Here is a 25,254-nt window from a genome sequence, read left to right on the forward strand (position 1 = left end):
AGAACCTGGGACAGAGGCTTGCCTGTCTCTTGGCTGCTATCCCTTTGGTGATTGGAAGGCGAGAGTCAGCTGACAGAATCGTGACTCCGTGACCTGCAGAAGCCCCCAGTGGGTGTTTCCCACCCCCAAGCGGCCCCATGGACTGCTGGGAAATGTTCCCTAATCTCTCCCTTGAGGGTGGGAGGCGGCTTTGAAAGATTGAGCACCAGTGACTGGCTTACTTCTGAGGGTTCCCACTGGGCCTGTGACACCCAAGTGAGGTTTCTGGTGTAACCTGGGAAGGTGGGGTGTGGATTCCTTGAGCAGATGAGGCCTCTGAAGGGATGAGGCAGGTGTGGGGGTGGAGGCCAGTGACTGAGTCAGCATAGCCTCACCTCCTGTCAGATTCCCCCCAGCCCCGACAAGTCACATTTGGTAATACCCATACTCCACCTCGGGAGCGGTTTTCTCTGTTCGGCTTCTGTCTCTAGGACACACGGGCCAGACTGGAGCCCACAGCTCCTCCTCCCAGGGCAAAGGGCAAAGTTTCTCGCCCCTGTGACCTTCCAAGGAAGACAGAAAAAGACCCCAGAAGGCAGGGCTGGTGGGAGCCATACAGCCTGGAAGCCGAGGCGAGGCCTTTTAGGCCATGGCGGAAGTGTGACGGGCTCCATCAGAGACACTCTATGGGCCCTCACCTTGTAGTACCTGGTGCCCTCTGTCCTGTAGCATGGCACCCCAATTTCTCACATTCATCTGTACAAACCCAATGGTGGGGTTTCTATATACCAAGGGCCCTGTTTTCTGCTTGCTGGGCTGGCTCCAGTATTGCACACAGTAGGTCTTGTAATTTGCCAGTTCCCAACAAAGCCCCACAGTGAGGAAGCTCTGCACTGCTCTGGGTCTCCAGGTAATGCGACTAGGAACTTGCAGAAGACTGCTGGAGGTTGAAGACACAGAACTTCCAGAGAGCCTACTGTGCTCCCCCAGGCTCACAGTCAGGTGCTCCCCCAGGCTCACAGGGGTCTCGGGGATCTGAGTGATATTTAAGTTGACCTCGGACAGGACAGCATGTCTGGATGGAAGGAAGTCGGCGAGAGCAGGGAGAGGGGTGGGAGAGGGAGCAGGGAGAAGGGGCAATAGGCACTGTGTTCCCTCCCACACACCTGGTGCACCCTGCAGGGTCAGCAAGAACTCTGCATAGGAAGTGTCTGCAGCAAACGGTCTAGAGGACAGAGTCAGGGTGTCCCGAGGTTACCCCTTCCTGCATGCAAGCCCAGAGTCTCTGTGAGCAAGGTTACCCCCCTTCCTGCCCCCGCACCAAAGGCCCTGACTTCTCTACATGAGACTCACAAATGAGACGCCACCCAGCCAGACCTTTATAACCAGCCAGGCCAGGCTAGGCTGTCCCATGGGGGCCATGAGGCCAGGCTGTCCCATGAGGGCCATGGGGCCAGGATAACCTGCCAGATCCATCCCAGTCGGCCGAGGGCTAGCTCGTGACAAGTGTCTTTCCTACAAAGAGCCACCACCACCTCCTGACAGGAAGACCCTCTTCCCATGGTGGAGTTTCGGGGTCACAGGATACCCTCTGGGTCACAGGGACACCTTCAGGGTCACCAGACACCCCCAAGGTCACCACACAGCTCAGGGTTCAGCCCCCTGCCAGTACAGGCGGCCATGACAGTCCATCTCAGTTAACATGTGGTGCCCAGCGTGTGATGTTACTAATCCCCAGAACCACAAGCGACCACAGCCGTGGCAAGAGGGCGGAGAACAGCCTGGGCTACCTACTGAGCTAAAGCCAGACTAGGCTATCCCTCCGAAGACAAGGAACCTCAGGGCCTCGCCTGTGAAATCACTCAGCAGAGCCTTGGAGATGCAGGGGCTGAGGGTGGTGGTGGTGATAATGGTGATGATGATGAAGAGTGTGATAATGACGGTGATGACAGTAATGTTTGTGGTGATGATGTCAGAAGTAGTAATTGCAAATGTCTCACTCACTATCACCATCACCACTGTCATCGCCCTCATCATCATTACCATCACTACCACTACCATCGTCATTACCACCGTCATCACCACCATCATCATCACCAGGTCTGTATCTCGTAGTCTGGGACTTCCTGCCTACTCTGGGCCCAGTTCACGAAACCGAGGAAGGCCTAGCTTTCCCAGCCTGTCCCTGAGGCCTTATGCCATGATGGAGCCCAAATGAGCCTCCAAATATGGCCGCCCTGCCTAAGCCGCAGACCCCTCCTGCCCCTGCGGACGCTCCATGGCAGAAGCTGGAAAAAAAGGGGATGCTGATCCCGGAGGCCTGGGGGATCACTCGCTCATCCCAGGGAACAGCTGAGCAAGTGAGGAGGGAGGGAGGACTAGAAACAACGTGGAGGGGAAGAATGGACCGGGAAATTACATAGGAAGGAGTTTGGAAAGCACATGGGGGGCCGGAAACCACGTGGGAAGGATTGGAAATCACGTTGGGGGCAGAACCAGAAACCAGGGGCAGAAAAAGAGAGGACCAGAAATCACGTGGGGGTGGACCGGAAATCACGTGGGGGCAGAACAAGGGGGAGAAAAAGAGAGGACCAGAAATCACGTGGGACAGACTCATCGTCCAAGCTGGAGATGGGAAGCAACCTTCGGGTACCCACAATGGGCTAACCCTACTAGGCCTTCTTCCTCTGAGACCTGACACGACCTTCTTCCCAGTGCTCAGATGGGGAAACTGAGGTCTGGAGGCAGCACGCATCATTACAGACAGGCCAGTCACCCTGGCAGCTCTCTTCTGGAAAACCACCACCCACCTCCGATTTCCCCGGAGTAATGTCTATGGGCCAGAGCTTTGTGTTACCCTAGGCTAGCCAAGGTCAGTATTCAGCCCCACCATGTGCCTGCCACCCCACTGTGTGCCCACAGCTCCACTGGGTGACTACAGATTAGCTAGGACTCCACTTGAGTCAAGCCCTCTCTTTTGAGAGTGGCTTACAGGGGTATGGCTTATGAGGGCGTGGCTGTGGGGTGGGGCTGTGGGGGCGTAGTATGCAAGGCGTGAGGGGTGGCATATGGGGGCGTGGCTGTGGGGTGGGGTGTATATGCGAGGGCGTGGCCGTGGGGTATTGGGGGCACACAGGCAGGATGTGGCTGCAGGGATGGGGCCTGCAGGGGTGTGGTGGGTGTGGCTTGTGGCGTGGCTGTGGGGCAGGGTGTGCAGAGAGGTTTGAGGACTGAGACCTGGGGAAGCTGCACCCAGCTCTACCCTCCCTGTCTGCTGCTGGGCAGCTGAGCCCAGCACCGCCTGCCAGACCTAAGTTTCCCTTCCTGTGAGTCCAGACACAAAATAGCCTGCAGTGAGGAGTGATGTCCATCACCTGAGCCTGGCTGAGCCTGCCGGTTTGAAGCAGTGACTAAGGTCTAGCCTGCACTACATGACCACATCCGAATGGTGGCTGCCATCGTGCTCACAGGAGCCTTCCGCTAAGGCGAGCCGCCATTCCCACAGCTCATGTTCAGATCAGTGTCAAAGGATAGATACTCGGCTGTCCCAGAGTCCCGGGCAGGGCAGAGCTCTCTCCTGGCACACCCAGAGCAGCCAAGGCTAGCTCCTGCAAGCTCCACCCTAGCATTCTGTTTGAAAGGGGAGAGAAAGCATCACAAAGGAGACAGACACTTGTGTAGAAGGGAAGAGGGGCGCAGAAAGAAGCCAAGCTCTGGCTTTCCTCCCGCAGAACTCCATTACCTCCCCCCAAGCAGCTGGGGGTGGCATGCTTTGAACCAATTAACCTTGACAGGGTCTTTGGCCCGTATCTTCCCGGGCAGGAGTGGCTCTGTGAGGGCAAAAAACTTAGCTGTCCCACGCTGCGGGTGCTCAGGCTTAAGGCCACCTCTAGTGGGAGACAAAGATGGTGATGAATTTATCCAATGTGATTTCTAGGGCTGGTCACACAGATTTTTAACCTGACCCTGTTAAGTGGGAATAAAAACCAAGAGGATGCACAGGGAAGTCTGGGAATGCATGGGGACGCCTAAGGAGGCGGGAGGCTGGCCAGCCGCACCAGGGCAGGCAGAGGACAGCGCCTAGAGCGACTCTGACCCTTTAACAGTGTTTCCTCCTGTTGCAGTGACCCCCCAGCCATAAAATTATTTCTGTTGCTGATTCATAACTGTGATTTTGCTACCGTTACGAATTGTTATGAATCATAATATAAGCATCTGATAGGCAGGATATCTAATATGAAACCCCTGTGGAAAAGGTCACTTGGTCCCCCAAAGGGCTCACTACCCCGCAGGTTGAGAACCACTAGCCTAGAGGAAGGTGGGGGGACTTCAGTCCCTAGGCTGTGCATCACCGGGCTCAGGCTGTTCTTTCTTGACACTGCACAGCTCTAGGCTCCTGCACAGCTCTGGTCTCTTCCAAGCCACCATAACAGTCAAAATGACACAGGTCCAGCTACCCGGGGCACAGATTCATTGGGGTTGTGGGGGAAGAGCATGCTGGTAGAGAGAGAGAGAGAAATGTGGGGGGTCCAGGAGGCAGCAACCATACCTGGTCAGCTGAGTCCCGGCCTTGAGAGTATGAATTTGAGGCAAGCCTGGGCTGTGTGTCAGAAGAGGGAAGACCTCCGGGGTGTCTTCCCCATCCTGCCTTGGTGACCAAGGTGGGTGACAAGCAACAAGGATGGGCCCGTGACAAAGAGCCGTCCAGCTTGTGTATTTACTGCCCACGCCCGCACGCAGGCGATGTCTGTGAGATGTTTTTAGCAGCCTCCCAGGGACCTTCTACAACAGTTTCCTCGAATTAGCAAGGGGCAGGTTTTCCAAAGCCCACACAGGCAGAGATCGAAGAAGCAGCTGCATCAAACAGAGGGTTTAAAACGAGTGGATTTGGGCCGGCAAAATGGCCCAGTGGGTAGGGCCACTTGCTGTCAAGCCTGATGACCTGGGTTCAATCCCCAGGACATAAAGTAGAAGGGGAGAACCAACCTCTACAGGTTGTCCTCCGGCCTCCACGGTCCTCCCATACAGTGTGAAATGTGTATACACACATACACAAGTAATAAGAGAGCAAAAAAAATTAATTAAAAAAAACCACCGATGTTCATGCCTCAACAGATGCATTTTTATACTGGCTTGCACTGGAAAACACACAGCCACCCTAGGAAACCCCACACCGCAGCCCCTGGGATCATCGAAACCCCAAACTACAGACCAATCTCTCCTTGGGTCCTGCCAAAGATCGTGGTGCACAGACACTGGCTCTCCCCCACCCCACCCCCTGCAGCATCCCTCACCCCCCTCCTGCAAGTCTGTGATTCTACCTATCAGTGAAGGCCTGTAACAGCTGTGTGAGAAATCCAGTAGAGTCCAGGAGGAGCTGGGCCAGTCATCCTGGTCCTGAAGACGTTAAGAAACTGAAGGTGGGAAGTGGCGTATCACAGATGTGAAGGGAAAGGAGAGGTGAACAGGCCAAAATGGAGATTTCCTCCCGGCCATGGTTGAATGATCTTGGTCTCTGCCCTAGTTCCCAGTTCTTAGCTTCAGGAGTCAAAGACAGCAGGGTGCTGCTGTGCTCAGTATTATCTGTGACAGGCACTGGGCCCACCTGAAGCCAACGGGAAGCAGCCATGCCAGGGTGGCCCTGTGACCCCTGTACACACAAAAGGCTCCCCACTCATTAGGAGCGGCCAGGATCTGTGTCTTAGATCCCAGAGGCCCAAAGAGATAAGGCTGTCTTCTCCCCAGCCACACCCCAGAATGACACTGATGCCCAGGGCTCTAGGCCCAGCCCTGTTGCCTATGGGGAACACTCAGCAAAAACTGTACTCTGGAAAGCCAGGGAGTGTGGGAGAGCAGTTTTGCCTCCTGTACATGGTAGGGAAATACACGCCCCTGTGCCCTCACCTAAGCATGACTCAGAAGAGCGGGCGTGAGTCTGCACGCCATCCCTCCAAGATGGATGACCTTGGGAGCCGCGCAACCTACCGATGAGCCTTGATTTCCCCACTTGTAGACTGAGGTTTAGGCTCCAGGTTCACATTCCTTTGCCACACACAGAGCTAGGAGGGAAGCAAAAGGGAGAAGCTTCTGGAAGGTGGAGGCCAGGGGAGTCACCCAGGTGGAGCCTGTGCCTTCCTGCTGGTGACATCTGTGGGCCTCAAGAGCAATGGCTGAGGGACTCAACAGAGGAGGCAGGCGCCCCGGAGCAGCACGCAAATCCAACCTTGCCCCTGGAGAGAACAACAGACTCTCCGGGTGCCCCAGCTCCCCCCTCCCAAGGTGACAGGGACATCCCTTCAATAAGCCAGCCAAGATTAACTGGAAATCTATTCACCTTCCGGAATCCAAAACCTCCCCAGCTCCCACCATACCCACAATGAAATATGGCTGCCCCAACCGTGTCTCCAAACCCTCTAGACTAGGCTACCCTTGAGCCTCCACTGTTGGACATGGCTGGCTTCAAGATGCGGGAGTCCGTGTGACAGAGCCCGAAAGCCTGTGAGTGATGCATCAGCTACAGTGTTTATACCATGGGCATCCGTAGCTTTGACTTGATATCCCAGAATGCCACGGTCCACTCTTTCTCACCATCTAGAACTCAGCTTGTGTCTCCATCTCCTGCAGACCTCCCTGTAGCCCAAGCTATATACACTGTGCACGTCCCTCCTCATTTCCAGCCTGGTCCATCCTGAGACTGTTTTTGCTGTCTGTGGCCTGTCTCCTTCCTTAAAAGGCAGACTGCACCAGAGCGAGGCAGCCCCTGTGGCTCCCTGTGCCCCCCACTGCATGGTGAGGGCTTGGGGTACACCTGTTGAATGATCTGAGGTTTATCCTGAACCCAGGACACTTTGCTGCCCTGGGGCTCCATGGCTTCCTGGCCACTACTGATGTGCATTGCTGGATGGGTTGTTATTATTATTATTGTTGTTGCTATTGGGGAAAGGGGCCACACCTCACACATGGTGGATCATTTAAAAGCCTGCCAGGCCTCTATCCAGTAGACTCCAGGAGGAGTTGGACTTAGAGTGTATCTAGACACTACCAAAATTCACCCGGGGGGGCATCTCCCTGAAGCTACCACAGCCCAGTTGGGAGCCATGAACACTGAAGTTCATAACTGTGTTGAAGGTAGAGAGCCATCCCTTCCCTCCAAATTCAGTACCCCAAGCTCCTGCCACCTCTCCTCTCCTCAGCCAACACTCACCCTTGAGAAGATCACAGGATTCTACCTGTCTACAAAGGGAAGGAACCAATGATCAGGGAGGTGGAGTTCCTGCCCCAGGTTGCACGGCACAGGGGGCATTCGACAGAGGCCTCCCTGTTCCTTACACCCTACAGCAGCAGAGAGAGGCTTCAGACTGTCAACACTCTGCCCCCAGATCACTCTCCCTGTTCAGCCCCGTTCTGTAGGTTGCCGAGGCCCCACCTGAGGTGCTAGACACTGGGGTTTTGCGGGTGTACTGTCAGCTCCCAGACTGTTTATGGCTGGCTCTGGCTCCTTGCCCAGAACTGGGAGGCTAGGGTCGGGGGTAACTCATGAATTCCTCCAACGGGGGGGGAGGGTGACCGTTATGCACACCAGGGACCGCTTCCCAGCCGGGTATTGCTGTCAGGAGGAAGAAAAACACCTCCGTGCATCCAGCTGCTGGCGACCAACAGTGCTTGACAGCGCCTGACAGCGTCTCCACCGATGCCTGCATGAGGTCTGTCCAACAGGCTCAAACAAGAGGGTCTGAACATAGCTTGTCTCCCACCCTCCAGCCTGATGGTGAGGCGAAATTATTGTTGCAAGGATCACGTACCCCATCCCCGTGACACTGCGACGTGCCTCGGTTTCCCCAACCCTTGGATCGGACGAACAGTGAAAGTGATGCTTGGTGTATTTCTTGCAGCTCTGAAGGTCTCATGAGTAGAAACCGGCAAAGCAGGCTGTCGATAAAAGACTGGACCTGTGCTCAGGGCACCCGCGTGCCAGCTCACCGAGGTAGAATTATTATCAGCCTCAATAGAAACACAGAGTCTGAGTGAAGCACCCAAGGGCACAGGGTAGGAAGGAGAACCGCTGGGGTGTGAACCCAGGTCTGGCTTTGGAGCTTCTCCTCCTGCGACGTTACCCAACACCTGCTACCTTCTCCATACACAGAGATGCCAGTCGGCGAGTGAGGAAGAGGATGTCAGACACCACACAGCTCAGAAAGGCTGGAGAGCAGGGCCTGAGGCACAGTCTCTCCTCGGGAGGGATGAGGGTCCATCGAGGCCTACCCAGAATCCAGATCCATCTGTGAGGATGAGCACAGCATGGACTGAATGCTCCTGGGTGATGTGCATCCTGGGGCAGTCTAGAAAGGTTTGGAAATTTCTGGTTTGAAATCTGGCTTTGGTCCTTACAAAAACTTAGCTGAATGAGAACCTGGCCCCCAGTGATAAAGAAAAGGCCTCAGGCAGGCTCACCAGAAGCTATGCTGTGTGATCTTCTCTGAGTTGCCTGACCTCTCTGAGCAGTTCTCCCAGCCGGGAAATGTCTTAGGACAGGACCATTAAAGATAAGCAAGTGCTATGTTTCTCCCATCTTAGAACATTTGCTTTAACCCTGCTTCACGCCTGGAGACAACACAGAGCTGTGTTCTGGGGTTCTGTCCTGGTCTCCAGAAGCAGCGACATCTCCCGCCCTGATCACCTGAGTGAGGCAAGCCCATCAGCCAATCCCAGGGAAGCCCAGACAAGTGCAAAACACTTTCCGCTGTAAAACACTTTCCCAGGGAAGCTGAGACAAGCGCAAAACACTTTCACTGTGAGCTGTTGTCTTGCCTGTACCTGATCTCCGGCCCAGAACATTCAGGCAGACATTGCTGGACCTGGCCCCCACTGCAGCCCCTTGCTGCGTACCCAGGACAAAGCAGGCCCTTCCCCAGCTGTCACCCAGAAAGAAGCTGGCCTGCAGGCAGGCAGACACAATCAGAGAGAATCATGGGAACTCCTCACGCTGGAGAGGTGAGGTCACTTTCAAGGGAAGGGCCAGGGCCCAGGGGCTAATTGCTCAATGCATCAAAAACACCCCAAGCCTACAACAAGAAAAAGGAAGGAAACACACACGGGGCAGATGCAACCCTCTGCCTGTCTCAGCCTACACATGCATGGTCAGTCCCCGGACTCCCCTGCGGCCAAGGGCTGGCAGCAAGGAGAGCTGGGGTGCAGGCTGCCTCTGCCAGCTACCAAACACATCCATCCATTCTACCCCCAAGTTCAAATGAAACTTGTTCCTGTTTGGGAAAAGAATTTCATTAGGGGGAAAATATAATATGAAAATACCCATTTAGAAGGAATATGCTATTAATTCTTAGTACTACATGCAGAAGGGAAAATTGCATTTTTATCTAAATGGTTTTTCTGCATAAGCCATTTACAATGTATTTTGCTTCTTGTAATAGGCCCTGCTAACCATTAGTGCCGGGACACCCAGGCCGAGAGCTGAGATCGCCCTCAATTTACTGTAACCCCTCAAATGCTATTCAGAGGGGGGACTCAGCGAAAGGGCCCGGATCCCTTTTTTAAAAAAAAGAAACAAAATATTGCTGAGTGGAGGAGAGAGCGCCAAGGAAGAGAGGAGCTAGTTAAACCAAAAGCAAATGTTCCTCTCGCCAGCTGCCACGCCGAATCCCCCGTTGAGTTTTGGTTGTGTGGTTCCAACCATCTAACCAACCCTGCCCGTGTGCGACCCAGGCATTATGGCACGACGGTGCACATGTCTCTGTCAAACAAGCAAATAAGGATAGGATGGAATTCAGAACATCAAAACAAACTATTTTTAAACACGGAGCAAACAGCAAGATAGCAAGGCCGCTGTTTCCCACTGAACCTCGTTTCTCTAGCTGCGGGAGGCTAGGGTGTGCAAACAGGAGCACCTGATGCCACGCAGAGGTTCCCGGCCACTCTGAACCCTGCTACTCAGAGCAACGGAAAGCTCGCTACAGGAGAAGTGAAGCGGGGCCACCTCTGGCTTCGGTGTCTGTCCCCACAGTATTTCATGTCAAGTGGGCTCAAACTTCAAAAGTGGTGCTTTTCTCTTTTTTTCTCAAAGTGCCTTTTTTTTTTTTAATCTCCAAGCTTTCTCCTTTGGATTCCCAGAATAACTACTGAATACCAAGTATGGGGAGCTAAATTAATTCATTAAAGAGAAGCAAGGCTGTGGCAGAGGCTGGGCGTGAGGCTCCCTCACTACCACGCCTCTGGCTGCCATCTTCTGGCACGACCTGGCCCATAAATTCTTACTACCAACCAGGAGCTCAAAATGTCATAATCACAGTTCAGAAAGGTAACTGGTATGCCTCCACCCTACCAAAGTACCCCAAACAAGGGAGATGGGCTTTGTCATTACAGGAAATGGCTCCGGTTTTAAGGGTTAGATAAAGACCCTCTCCAAATTTAAAGCCAGACACCAATGTCCATTAGAGTTTAACAGACCCACATAAAAAAGAAATTGTGTTCTCATCCTTCCAAACGCCCGTCTCCTCGGAGCCCGAAGTTCACCGAAGGTTGGTGCAGCGCCAAAAACACCCAGCCTGGGTCTGGCTGTGCAAAGATGAGGCCTTAGAGGAAAACATGAGAGTCAAAGCAAAGGGGGGAACCCAGGGGCTCTCAGGAAGATGTTTCCTCAAGAATTGTCTTCACCAATCTAGCTTTAAGGTGGTAGTAGTTTCAGAATATGGGGTTTTCAAACACCATCTTAGAGACAGGCACGTATAAGGAGCCCACATAAAGAGGGGCAGTGGTTGAAGAGCCCACCACCATCCCATGGAGACTATGCTCAGAAAGGCTCTGGGTCAGTCTGCCATCTCCTTTCTTCTTCCGGCTTACGAGACCCCCGCATGGTTTCCCTTCCTTCTTTGGAAATGCACCCACACACTTCTGAAGTTACACACATGCACAGAGGCCCACACACCGCCATTCCTACCACTCACCAAGGCAAGAGGTGAACAGGGTGTGCCTCAAATCACTTTGAGATGCCTCAGGCTTGGGGTCATACCACTCGCTTCCCAGGCTATCGGGACTTAATGCTCAGGAACCTCCCAGAGTCCAGGGATGGGGGCATCAGAAGAGGCCACGTTCTATGCCTGCCCCCAAGGCCCTGAGTAGTAGGAACAGCTGAATAACTTCCTTCTCTCCCAGAGAGTACAGCTGAAGGCACTGTCCCCTCTTCCTGGCCTATGAAGGGATGGCGGCGTGGGGATATTCTTCTGTAACCAATGTCTGGACCCCTTCACTAATGCATGCATGTGCTTGTGTGCGTGTACAGATACTTCTAACCTCACATGTGCTCACAAATCGAACACAAAATAAATGCTTAATAACTAAACTGAGCCAAATACTGAAATACACAAGGAACTTCACCGGCCCTCCTCCCAGAGGCCCCGCAGGATAGCCAATTCAGCGAAACCCGATCATACCGAGATCAGTGAGCTTCTACCTCACACTGAATGGGGCCAAAACTTTGAGCTTCGAGGAGTGAAAATTATCTTTTCGTTTCCTAGTAAGAGTTCTGAAGCCTTAGCTCAGAAGGACACACATGCATAAGCATTTGTACATGCGCACGCACGCGTACACACACACACACACACACACACACACACACACACGGGAGAGGGGGAGTCCAGAGCCTGGATCATTTAGAACTGGTTGGAACATAAGGATCAGACAATCACTCCTTCTTCAAAAACAAGCCAAATCCTGACCTCTCTCAGCCACTAGCGAGCTATGCAGTAGTCGGCTGCAGAAGTGAAAAGAGATGACCTGTTTCAACCAACCAGGCCTTTCACGGGGGTGTGAGGGTTTCTGGTCCCTTAAAGGCCAGGCATAAGTCCCTTGCCTAGGCTTCTTCCTATACCTGCTGACCCCAAGTCAGGAAATCTCCCTTCTGCTAAATCTGTCACTGACTTGAGTTCCCTCTCGCCTCACCTCTTTCATTCAGAAAAAGGATAAAAATATCTCCTGAGTAGGAGGCCAGTGGGAGTTGTGACGGGCCTGCCTCAGGGACTGAGGAAGGTAAGGCCAGCCCACAGGTCTCCAGGGGAAAGGACACTCCCCATCCCATTGTCCCTGGCTTACTGACCGACCCCAGCACACTCTCTAATCTCACTGCATCTGTAGGACGTCTCTGGAAGGATATTTCTGTGGCTCAAGCCACCCAGGGCCGAGAACCACACAAAAATGATTCCTGACTGCAAACAGACCTTCCAAGCAAGAGCTTCCATATCTGTGTCCCTCCACATCCAAGGCCCTGTGGGGGAAAGTTCAGCTCTGTCATTTGTGATGGGTACGTCAGTCTCCGAGCAATTTCCACACCCTTGCCTCCCGTGCGGGAGGTGGAAATGACTCCCACTGTTAGAAGTTATTTTCCATACCTAAATCTTGAGATGCAGTAAATAACACTGTACTCTTAGGGGGCACTCCAGCCTGTCCATCATCTCTGGGGCACCCACTCCTCCTACTGTAAGAAAATATGCTGTACCCCAGTCTGGAAAAGCTAGCTAGTGCTCTCTCATGTGTGTGCTTGCTCTCTGTCTCTCTGTCTCTCTGTCTCTCTGTCTGTCTCTTTCTGTGTGTGTGTGTGTGTGTGTGTGTCCCTGTCTGTCTCCTCCCTCTCTCTCCCTCTCTCTCTCTCTCTCTGTCTCTGTCTCTCTGTCTGTCTGTCTCTGTCTCTCTCTGTCTCTCTCTGTGTGTGTATGTGTGTGTGTGTCCCTGTCTGTCTCTCTCTGTCTCTCTCTGTCTGTGTCTCTGTCTCTGTCTCTCTCTCCTCTCTCTCTGTCTCTGTGTGTATGTATGCATATGTATGTCCCTGTCTGTCTCTGTGTCTCTGTCTGTGTGTCTCTGTCTGTATCTGTCTATCTGTCTGCCACCCCCACCCCCCGCTTTTCTGGCTCCTGAGAAGGAGAATAGAGTACCCACAACCTTAAAGCAGTTAAGAGTTTCAAACAGGAGAGAACCCACCAACTTCTAACAGATTCTCGGCCTAGGCGCTAACTTCCTCCCAAGGCTGATTGGGGGCTCTCTGCAGCCTCACCCACCCGCTTGGATCTAAGAGATCTTCACGAGTATCTTTTTCCTGGTGGCCACTGTCAATCATTTAACAATGCTGCGTTCGAAGATCCAATTGTCATGGTAACTGGGAAAGGTTCTATGCCCTGTGCCCTGAATGACTGGAGAACTCGTGTGTGTGTGTGTGTGTGTGTGTGTGTGTGTGTGTGTGTGTGTGTGTGTGTGTTGGGGGGAGGGGGCACCAAATGAACACACGCATGGAGGAATTCATTAATTATCACCTCACGTTCCAGGAACGCCCAGACACACCAGGAAAGCTAGACAAAGCATGCTAGGGTTCCCAACTTCACAACAGACTCGTGGTCCCACTGACTTCATGTGAAAACCAAGGCATCAGAAAAGCCAGAGCATCCTGTCAGCCCCAGGAAAATGCCTTTCCCGTACTTTAGGGTCCAAAGATTCCTATCAGCACCTCGGAAGAGAAAGTAGTTTTAAATCTTGGAGCTCAAAATACTAAGTTGCCACAGGCCAGTTGCAGGAAGAAAGAAAGGACATGAGGTTCAGGAGTCCCTCAGAGTCGGTTTACAGTTCCCCCGGGGCATCGGCTCTCTGAGGGGGCTTGGGAGAGGTTCTGGAGTACAGTTCTCCACGTGTCTTTAAAGCAGCGAGTTTTCCAAAGACCCTCAAAGGCGACTTGTCCCCAGCATGCTTTTCCAACCCAGTTTAGCTCACCCAGAGCAAGCGTCAGCCTAGGTAGATTAGACTACAAACCCAAAAACCAATGGTTGACGGCCATCTGAATCCTAGGGGTGAGGGTTCTGTGAAGAGACCAGAACTCTCCACAGAGAGGTCAAAAATGAAAAAGAAAGACGGGAGATTTCTAGCCACACAGCTTATCCACAAACTAGAGGGAGCATGGCAGGGTAGACGTGGTGAACCTCCGTGAGGGCAAAACTGTCAAAGAGTCGGTTTCTGCTGCCAAAGATGCGGTCTGCACTGGCCTAAACTGACTGGGTGTTTTTACCCTCCTTCTTCAGAGCAGTTCATTTCATATAAGATGTCTCTTCTGGGACATTCAGAAAGAGCTAGCGATCGAATAGGAATGTGCTAAGACCTCAACTGCCTTCTGTTTAAAGGGCATTTGGGTCCCTTCGATGGTATATAAATCGTGGAAAGATTCACAGGCAATTGCTATAAAGTTCTTTCTGATCTAGCTTCTCGAGGGAACGGGCATAACGCAGACCACCCAGCTTCTTCGGCCCTGAACACTGTGGCTAGGTCCAAGCCCCACTCTGGAGGTTGATGGGTCCAAGCTGAAATGACCAGAGAACTGCAAGACTTAGGTGGTGCCTCTTGGACCTGGGACCCCTGTAGGGCAAACACTATGGCAGACTTTCCACTGGCCTCCCAAACCTCAAGCCGGCTGATTAAAATACAGGCAAGAAAACAGAGCAGGCCTTAGCTCCCTCTGGTCACTATACCCTCAAAAAAAAAAAAAAAAAAAAAAAAAAAAAAAAAAAGATGGCTTTCAAACCTGCTCCTCATACAAGAAAAGTAAACTCAACTCCCTACTTCTGGCCACATCCCTGTAGAGTCTGGGCCCTCAAGAGGCCACACCCGCAGGACCTCGTTACCCTCACACCCAACAGAGCAACCGGTTGTCCCCAAACTGGACTGGCATGCAGTTGCCCCCACATGAGACTGGATATTGCATGCAGGCGCTCGGAAGACGGCAGGAGATGCCGGCCACCTTGGGCTGGCAACCCATCCTGACAGATGTGCCAGGATCTCAGCAGTTGCTTGAGCTTGGCGCCCCATTCTGGGCTTTGCAGTCTCCCAAACAGCTGGGCATTGGGGACGTGAAGGGCTGTGCCTTTGGACACAGAGGGTCCCTGAAGGCTGAGCCATGACTAATTTGAAATCCCGGCGTCATTTGGTGCCACATCATTGGCACCAAAGAACTACAATAAAAGAGTGGAATTTCCATAAACAGCCAGCAGTGTCCAGTGCCCACATTTGGGGGTGGGGGATCGCCGACCCAAAGGTTTCTCCCCTCACAGGAAACCCAGACCTGGCTGAACTTAGCTGGGAAGACATTGCCACACCACAGGGTCACACACAAAACCCAGCAAACAGTGGCTGTGCCTACTGCCGAGGTACTGCAGTCGGAAGCCACTGCAGGCCAGCAGCCCAAAAGGCCAGGGGCTTTGTCATTAGGACCTTCAACACAGACGGTTGGGCATTTATGTCCAGTCCATCCCGCTACGGAATCAGAACCTGTCTACGGCCTGTGAGACGTAGATTAGCTCACTTCTGGGACAGCAGACAAGAAAGCACAGATCTGAGGGTGAAAGGCACACTTAGCCACACGCATACATCTCTGTGTGGGGAGAAGCGGCCCAGGACTTTCCTTGGCTATTCATCCCAAGACCTGACAGAGGATTTGAATCCTGCTTGGGCTATGCTCTCTCCAGCAAGCCCCCAGACTATTTATTCTGGCCTCGGTGTATTTGAGGAGGCCAGGGAACTCCAAATGCCACTCCATCACACACCGAGGGATCTATCAACATGTCTGCCACAAGCAATCAAATCCCACACTCAAATCTATCTACCAAAGATACATCCTAACAAACCCTCCTTCACCAGACAGACCCTGTCTAAAGGTGAGGAAGCCGGGCTATGCCAGCTCCTCCTGGGCAAAGAACAAACAGAGAATTAGCCAAACAGGCTTGCTGGTTACAGGAAAACATGCTAGCTGAGGACCCTTGGGCAAGGGAGGAGTTGGCGGTCCCTCCTGTTGCCTGCCCGTCCCCACACATTCCCCAGACATTTGATCCCATTATACAAATCTGCAGGCTTTTCATCTCTAAAATTAGCCAAACAGAGGTAAATACAGTATTCCTGACTATTTCTCCTAAATGGTTTTGGCAAAGCAGATTGCTCCCTGGGCAAGGAATGCAATCCAATGTTATTGTCACTTGAGTGGAGAGAAACGGGCCACTAGTGATTTGCCGGATTCCACGGTGTTGAAGAGTCCCTGATCCCTTTCCACCCAGAGGAGATTTTCAGCCCTCTCATTCACCTGGCTCTGCTTATTAAAGACGCATATTTTATATCAGGAGAGCGGATCGGGTAGAATGTTGACGGGGGCAGCTGTATTCTCAGGACCTATTAAGATTCTTTGCAGAAATTTAAATACCTCTGTCAGGCAAACAAAATCATATCAGGAATCATAGAATTTCATTGCTAGAAAGAGAAATGAGATTAAGCCACCCACGCGCCTTTCCTAGAGCCCTCTCAATAAAACAGGAGCGCATTTCAACAGCCTCTCACTTCCGGTCTGAAGGGGCCTCGCCAGCAATCTAAATGAATTTATATGAGAGAAAGCCATCGTGAGGAATGCCTTTCGATCAGCCCAGGTTGTACGTAACTATAAGTAAATGGCGCCTGTTGGAACATGCTGGTACTTAAAATAAAAAAAAAATAAATAAAAGTAAAAAAAATCAAGTTAAAAAAATATAACGGAAAAATGCAGGAGCAAGAGTCTATGGCAAGTCCAACTCTTCTGAGCGTTGGCCCCTTAAAAAGCTGATGTCCTTTATTAATATTTAGTAGAAATGTATAATTGCAGATGTGTGCTACTTGGGGCTTTATGTTGGGAGGCGGGCAAGGAAGACAGGTTTATTACAGCCATGAAATATTAAACAAGCGTAGAAGAACAGTAGTTAAATGCCCTCTGCTAGCCAGGGAGTGGGCAGCCGGAGCACCGGCTGCACAAAGTGGGCCCCTATCAATTTACAGTACCCTTGATCAGCACCTGAGGAGCTTGGGGTCCATCTTCCTGAGGCACAGAGGTCGCATGAAGGCGTACAAACTGTTGGGTGATGCTTCCGAGGAAAGGCAATTTAGTGCCGGCTTACTTTCCCAGGGAAAGTCCGAATGAGACTTTGAAATTCTGTCTCTGGTGCAGGAGGGTTGGACAAGCAGTCCCACCAGCCAGGTCTGAGCCAGGGTTAAATCTCCCGTCCTCAAGTCCACCCTACGTACAACGAAATACAGAGCTCCATTCCCGCCTGCCTAGTATTTCTCGGCCCTGCCTGTGTTCCTAGGGGAACACAGAGAAGCATGAAATTCCAAAATATGTCTCCGGGGTCTCTGTAAAAACACACAACTTCCAAAGGAGTGGGGGACAGGGCAAGGTTTGGGCGCAAAATGCACGCAGAGGCATCTCCAGCCTCACTGTGCGCAGGGTTTAATGTACGGAGCTGCCAGCAGAAAGAAGGAAGTTCGGTGGGAACAGACTCAGTTCGGAGCAAGGATAATTCCCGGCCTTGAAAATCATGTGGAGCAAGGGGAGGGGGGAAAACGGATTTTCCACGTCAATACCCACGGCCTATCTCCTATCAGTTTTCCTTCCTTAGAGTCTTGAAATCCCCCCCCCCCAAATCTACAATATTCCACATAGGTAGAGGTCTGACTAACTATCTGAAACCCATGTTGACCTTGCTGACGTCACAGAGTCCCGAATCACCTCAACATCAGGTTGGCTCACTCTACCCTTTCACCTATTCCGACTCTGGGGAAGAAGCCTCGCGCACAGGCATAGAGTTTCCTTATGGAAAGTTATTTGTCCCATTGGCAGAGAAGTAAGGGCCGAGTCATCCAGAGATGCTCACTGGCTTCGTCACCACATGACCTCCTGGTCTAGACTTTTAAAGAACCGCAGTGGAGCAGTCCGGTGTGTTCCCCTCCCAGGGACCATCTATATCCAGCCCAGAGAACTAGCAGGGCACCTCTCGGTATTTGTGATGTCTCTGCGACATCTCCAGCACAGATCGCTTTGTAAAACGAGCAGGGAATTTCAGAAACCGAGTTAATATTTAATCACATTAGTACTGGCATGTTTTACAGCGAGACAAAATAAAATATCATTACAGGAATGGCCTTTGCCTGGGAGAGTGGCGGAGAGAAGTGTTTTCTGAGCCGGAAGGTGGGGGCCCATTGGACCTCTGGGTATCCCCATTCCAGCTAATGGGGCTGCGGGACTTTTAAGAAACAGACCTTTTTTTTCCTTTCTTATACTATTTCCCCCCCCTCCCAACCCTGACTTATTTCAAAGTGGTTCTCCTCGCTGGTTTTCTGCTAGGGTTCTCAGAGGCTGATGGAAAGCCCTGTATGTTTATTTATGCAACCTGTACAGGTGGAACTGTGGGGTGTTATCTTATTGTAATGAAAAGTTTAACCATTCTTGTTTACTACCAGTAAGGGAGACAGAGTCTGAGGGACTTTACTAAGCCCCAGCTTGCTGTCCAAGTAGCAGCATTCAAAAACCTCACTTCCAAGAGCTACCTAGGGTTCTATCCTTCCTACATCAGAACGGGAAACAAAGGAGACACAGGGGTGTCGTTGTCCCCCCCCCCACCAAGTTTGGGAAGCAGCCAGCCCTTTAGGTACCAAGGAAGTCTCTGGCTTCTCACACGGGAGGACTTTGCTCTGGTTTACATGGAGAATCAACCCAAAAGCTACTGGCACGTGCTTCCATAAACGTATGTTCTTGGGACACTGAAACGAGCTAAAAAAAAAAAAAATGTCTATAAGGACATTTCAGAGCTTGCAGCCCGCACCTCTCTCCCTTTGAGAATGAGGCATGAAGCTACATTTAAAAAAAAAAATCTCATTAAAACCTCCAACACTTCTCCACCTACTAAAGACCTTCGAAAGAACTGGAAGGAGAAATACCAACTGGTTTTCTTTATTAATTCTCTAATTTTTGAAAACTTTTTCTCGCCCCATTTTGGCCAACGTGTTCTTAATTACTGGGGGTGGGGGGGTAGCAGGCTGGGCTAGGAGAAGTGTCAGGGCTGAGTTCTGTGCTAACTGACTATCGATTGTGCTAGATCGAGATGTTATATACAAGAAAATAAGGGGGTGGCGGTATACCCTGTCCAATTCCATTTTAAGAGCCAGAGGAGGTGGGGGAGCTGAGGGTCCCAAACTAACCAATTTCTGTCCTTGCCTGGAGCAGTCTGTGGAATGCTGATGTGGGGTTTGGTGTCTGCCGTGCATGCTAAACACACGGCTTCGAATGAGAGCACGAGTCTGGGCATCCCAGGCTGGGCAGTAGGGAGGAACAAAGAGAAAAGCAGCCAGGCCACACTCAAGAACCAGAAACCAAAGGAAGACGACCCAGACAGAGTTCCAAATCACCCAAACTCCTGCCTCCCTTTTCCCTAAAAGGGACTATCCTATTTTCTTAAAACCTACCCTCCCAAGGATGTACTTAAGACACAGTAGACTGAAAACTGATGGAGCAGAAAACGGAAGAGGAGAGAAGTGAGCAAGGGTGTATTTTTTTTCAAAGACAGCGGGGCCACGGACACCACGGTATTATTCTGTCCAGCAGAACCTGAAGAAGCTAACTAGGATTTAGAAACAAAGTAAGGACAGGAGAAAGAAAAAAAAACAATGTTGCCAATTTTTAAAAAGCTACTAATTATGTTTTTTGTAAAGGAAAAAGAAAGCCCCCATTAAAATAAAAAAGCGTAAACTTAACTACAGCCTATTCATCTCTAGATTTAAAAGCTGTTCAACTGCCGTCCCTACCACCTTAAAGGCCTTCAGGCCTGGAGGGGAAGGGGTGTTCTGAATGCAAATGAGACATGGGACTGGACATCTGTCACCAACACCAAGTGAGATATTGACAAACGAAGGTCCTTTGTGCCTTAGGAATACATAGTCATAACCCCAAACACAAATGACGTCTTGAAGGAGTGCTGTGATTGCTGCCAGGAAGAACCCAGCCCAGCCTTGTCACCCACTGTCAAGCAGATACACCTGAGACTGTGGTGATTTGCCTAGAACCCTGCCAGGTCCTCAGGTGTTTCGCTTTTCCCTTGAAACTCTCCAACTTAAACGCCCAAAGAGCTATCCTCTGAAAACAAATATCCAATGAGGCCTGACCTCCGAAGTGACGCTGCCCACACCAGGGCGGGGACTTTGCAAAAGTATTACCACCTAAGCCAACTCCAGCGGAAGGCTAAGGAGGACGTGGGGTGGCAGCCCTGCGGCCTTCCAGGTGTCCTGCCAGAGAGGGGCCCCAAACACTTAAGCAGAAGAGTAGAATGCTGAGAGCAGCAAGGGTCTTAGTGTGAAATGGGAGGGGCCCAGCTTCTCCAAGGCCTGAACCCTGAAAAACTCAGAAAAATCGGGAGGCAGAATGCATTAACTATAGACAATTCTCCAAAGGGGAATCTAAGCTCTTGCCACCAGGAAAGACAAAATCTACCTGACAGCCCAATAGGGTGCAACCAGAGAGTGCCCGAGTCCGAGTGAAGATGAAGAAGGCCAGCCTAGGCTAGGGCTGGCACCAGAAAACATATACATACATATACATATACCTTCTTTGTTGTTGGGGTTCTGGGACTTGGCCTTCTCCCAGGGCGCCAGCGTCTTGTCATCGTCTCCACCATCCACCAGGGCCTTGTCAGGCGGCATGTACCAGGTAGTGCTGTGTTCTGCCATCAGGGAGTCCAGGTCGATGGTGCTCATGGCGCTCTTGACTGCTTCTGAGCAGCAGCTACCCAGCTCGCTGTCACCATTCTGTGCCCCAGAGGCCCCTACAGCACACTCGGTTTTTTTGCTACCCTTGAGCCCCAGGGGTTGGTCCTCCGAGATGCTAAATTGCTGTCTCTGCAGCTGGATCTGGGCTTGGAGGATCTCCAGGGGATGAATCTCGTCAGGAGGCGGCGCACCGCTGCTGCTCGTTGGGGTCCGGACCTGTTCCAGGCCTGGTGTGCCGGGATGTCCGGTGCCCACGCCCCCACCATAGCTGTCAGGGGTCGAGGTAGAGGTAGACAGGATGCCCAGGCCCAGGGCAGAAGCCTTCGGTGTGTGTTCCCCAGCACCCACTCCTCGAGGAGGGAGTTTGGGTGAGCTGGTCACCAGGGGACTTCGGCTGGCTTTGGCCAGGGCTGTAGTGTTGTCAGAACTAGAGGACACTTCGTCCTCATTCGCATAACTTGTGCTCACCTCATCAGAGGCGAACTCACCCACGTGTGGGGAACTACCATCTGATTTGGCGGTGCTGTCCAGGGACGCCATGAGGTCCGGCTGGTCCCCAAGGAGCAACTCGGCTCCCTTTCCCCACGATGGTGATGTGAGGGCCTTCTCATGGGGTGTGGGCCCTCGGGCTTCGTTTACTGAGCTTCCCCCAGCGGCTGAACCAGGAGCCTGCTGCTGCCCCGGGCTCACCCCTGGTGCGCCCCCACTGTCAGGAGCTGCGGAGTATTTGTCGAAAAAGGTCCCGGGGCTCACATGACCACTGTCCCGTTTTCTGCGTCCCCTTCCCCGGCCACTACCCCCAGGGACAGGCTTGCCATCGCTACCCGATGTTGATTCCAGGGTGTAATTGGGAGAAAGACTGGTGCTGTCCCCCTGAATGGGAGGGTTGGGCGGTCCTGAGGCTTTGGAGCCACCACCACTGGTCCCGGAAGGGCCTCCGGGTCCAGGGGCCCCAGGAGTAGTCCCTCCGGGGAAGTAATCCGAGCCCGGGTTACCGGCTGCAACCGCGCTGTCGGGCTCATTCTGGCTCAGTTTCCTCTTCCCCTCGGGTGGGTTCTTCTTGTTGAAAGTCACGTTGAGGTTAGGAGCACCCAGGCTGGCGATCATGTTCTGGCAAGCAGTGGAGAGCGCAGCCAGGCAGCTCTGGCCAAACAGGTTGTCCTTAGAGCTGGGCTTGTTGAAAGACCCCAAGGACAGCGCGCCCAGTTTACTGGCCGAGTTGCGCTGGCTGGATTGGAAATCCGGCTGTGGTGGGTAAGCGCCCCCAGCAGCACCGGAACTGCCGCTGCCCGCGCCCGCGCTCGGGGGCGAATTCACGCCTGGAGCGCTGTGCGGCGTGGCCTGCCGGCTGCCTGAGCCAAAGGGAAAGCCAGGCTGGCCCCCGAGAGCTGGCGCGGGGAAGTCCGGAGGCGGAGGCCGTCGCTCCGACGGAGCGTTGGGCAGTCCCACACCGGCCCCGGGCGACTGCAACTGGCCTAGGCCAGCCAAGCTGCTCCCAAACTGCAGCCCAGGCGAGGCCAGTGCGGGCACGTGGCCTTCCCCAGGCATCCTCAGAGGCTCCTGCAGAGAGCCTCGGAATAGCACCCCTGAACCACCTGGAGCAGGGGGAGGCGCCAGACCAGGGTCGTGCGGGCCGCAGTCAGCCGGCAACCCCGCGCTGCCCATCCTCCGGGGCAGCAGGTCTCCCGGAGGGTGTGGACCCGGGAACCACGCGCTCTCCTGCGCCAGGTGGGGCGCCTGCTGCTCAAAGCCACCCAGGCGCCCCGCACCTGTGCTGCCGCCTTCGCGCTCAAAGTTCGTCTGGGCCAAGCCGCTCACGGAACCTCCGTGGACAAGGCCGCCCTGGCCCACGTCCCCAGGGTGGCCTAGCTGGGCCAGATTGGGCTGTCGCAACCGTTGGTGCTGGTTCCGGGACGCCATCTGTTTAATCATGAGGGCCGCGTTCTGGCGTTGCTGCTGCTGCTGCTGCTGTTGTTGCTGCTGCTGCTGCTGCTGCTGCTGCTGTTGCTGCTGCTGCTGCTGCTGCTGTTGTTGCTGTTGCTGCTGCAGGGACTGGTGGTCCGGCCCCGGGTGCTGCAAGGGCGGTCCTGAAGGAAAACTGTCCGGCACAGGCGGCGTGAACTCGCCTGGGAGGCCTGGGTAGGCGGAGGGAGAGAGTTGGTTGTCCAGAGTGCCGTTGTGCATGCTGCCATTCCACGAGGCGCAGCGGTCCACGCCTGTGCTGCCCGGAAAGTCAAAACGCGGCCTCTTGGCCACGTTCATGTAGGGGGGCGCATCGAAATGCTGCAGCCTCTGGTTGGGTGCCTGTTGAGGAGGGGGATGCTGCATGCTGAAAACAGGTTCAGAATATGGGTGCATGCTCCGGTTCTCTAGCCGATGGATAGGGTACTCAAACTGCGCGTGTTGGCTGGGCAGCATGGGGCCCCCGTCCTGCAGGCCGCCACTGGGTGTGCCAGCCTCACCCTGCTGGGGCCGCGGGAGCGCAGGAGGGCAAGAATTCTGTCGGACCAGAAGCCCAGGTGGTGGCGGTGGCTGCTGCTGCTGGGGCTGCTGCTGCGGGGGTGGTGGGGCCTGCTGGGGAGGCTGCATTAGCGGGTGCCTGGAGCCCACTGCAGGCTCCAGACCCACAGGCATCTTCCGGGCCCCGCCAAACCTCTCGAAGAACACTCCGTGCTGCGGTTGCTGCTGGGGTGGTGGTGGCTGCGGTGGCTGACCGTGCATTTTGGACAAACCCACCATGCCTGAGGCTCTGGGCATGGCTGAAGCACCCGGGAAAGCGCCCCCGGGAACCTGGCGACCCGCAGCATAATGTGGCAGCTGCCCTTCAGAGTCAGAGGGTGAAAACATGTCAAAATGTCCTGAGGGCGGCTCGCTCGGGTAATTGTATTCCAGCGAATCTACGGCTCCTTGGTTCGTCACCCTCCGGGGTTCCAAGCTGTGAGAATCCGAGCCGCTAGAGGCGGACAGGCCATGGAAAGAGGCAGCCCGGTTAGGGCTCTGGTCCAGCGGCAGGCACGGGGCAGGCACAGCGTGGCCCGAAGTGCCCGAACTGTGGAAGTCCGGGAGGTTTCCTGGCCGCTGCGGGCCGAAGCCCTCCGGCCCCTGGCTCTCCGCCATGTGCTCGTAACTCTCTGCGAAGGGAGGCTGGCTGCCGAGGCCGCTCGCTGCACCTCCATAGCCAAGCAGCCGGCCCCCGTGCAGACATGAGGCACCTGGGTCCGGACCACCGAAGTTGCCCCCAAAGTGTGGGTGATGCTGGTGCGGGTGATGGCCTCCAGGATGGCTGTGGTGAGGCTGCTGACCACCGAAGAAGCCGTGCACAGGCTGTGCCTGCAACCCCCCTGCGTGCAGCTCGGAGTGACCGCGCGCATGGAAGCCGTATGGCTCCATATTCAAACCCAAGATCGGGGGTTCGCCCAGAGCGCTTATTGCAGGGTCCACGGGGCCAGGAGGAGGCCCGGCGTGGAAAGCAGGGGCCTTAAAGTGAGCGTTCATACTCAGTCCGGCTTCGTTAAAGTTCCCCTCGCCCTGACCAGCGTGCCGGCTGTTGATCTGGGGCTCGAATTGGTCCAGCCCAAACATACTTGGCGGGGGGGCGGGGGGATCAATAGGGCATGACAGCCTGCTCCGCCGCGCGCCTCCGGCCAGCTACTCGCCTCAGCCGCGGCTCCGGAGCTCCGGGTTCTGCACCGCGGGGCGCAGCGCTCACTGCCGCCCGGCCGAGCGCGCGGGCGCTGGCTAGGAGCTCTCTCCGCTGCTCTCCGGAACCTCAGAGTCGACCCAAGCGGGCCTCTCACGTCTTGCGAGGCCGCGGCGCCTCCTGGAGCCTTGTCGGGGGGCCCATGCCCCGGGCGGATGGCACGGCCGCGGCTGGGTATGCGGAGAGGTGACCTGGAGGCCGAGGAGCTGAGACAAAAAGTTAGGTAGGGGGGAGGGAAGGGGGCGGGAGAGCGGAATGATCACCTTCTGGAGTCCGCGGTGCGGTGGTTGGGGCCGTAGGGGAGCCCCTTGGTCCTTCCCCTGCCCCGAGTCTCCGCGCCCGGGCCGCGCCGGCTCCCGCACCTCCGGTCGGCCGAGGGCGATCGGCGGCGAAAGCTTCAGCGGCTCGGAAGACGGGCTGCTCCGCTCCTCATCGCCGGTGATGGCCCCGCAGCAGGAGATGCGGGCGCTGGAGCGGGAACGCAGGCTGCGGGAGACGCGCGGCTCCGCGGCTCGGGCTCGACCGCCGGTCGCTGCGCGAGTTCGCGGGAGTCTCGGGGCGCGCGCGGGAGGGGAGGCGTGGGGCCGGCGGCTCCTAAGCTGTGGTTCCCGCCTCCGCGCTCCACGGGTCCCCTCGGAGCCGGGAAGGGGCCGCGCGGGCAAGCAGGGCGCGCGGGGCGGGCGAGGCGCTGCGAGGTCCGGGCTCCCGCTCCGCGTCTGCCTCTTGCCGGCGCCGGGAGAAGCAGCAACAAGTTTTGCGTTTCAGCAATCCATTCCAGCCATTACCTCTGCACCAATCAGCGCCTCCCGAGCGGGCCCGGGGGCGGGGCTCGCTCTTAAGGTGGTCCCGGGTCCTGGCTGCGCAGGCCGGGCCACCGACCCGCGCTACTCCGGGTCCCGCGCTACGGCGTTGGGGGTGCGCCCCGGGTGCCCCGGGCTGGGGAGGGCGCGAGCCATGGACGACGGCGGGAGCCAGGCTTTGTC

The 25,254-nt window shown here is 54.5% G+C and overlaps 1 protein-coding gene across 1 annotated transcript in view; it reads right to left on the minus strand.

The window, feature by feature from the left end:
- The window catches only part of Mn1 (MN1 proto-oncogene, transcriptional regulator), a 39,334-nt gene extending 14,324 nt beyond the window's left edge, over positions 1–25,010 (minus strand). The window contains 1 exon segment of the mRNA NM_001191928.2: positions 20,409–25,010. Within this exon segment, the coding sequence (NP_001178857.1) occupies positions 20,409–24,153 (3,745 nt within the window). The 5' untranslated portion in view covers positions 24,154–25,010.
- Between the last annotated feature and the right edge of the window lie 244 nt (positions 25,011–25,254).

The sequence above is a fragment of the Rattus norvegicus genome, chromosome 12 (genome assembly GCF_021556685.1).
Source record: "Rattus norvegicus strain SHRSP/BbbUtx chromosome 12, alternate assembly SHRSP_T2T, whole genome shotgun sequence".
NCBI classification, from domain to species: Eukaryota; Metazoa; Chordata; class Mammalia; order Rodentia; family Muridae; genus Rattus; species Rattus norvegicus.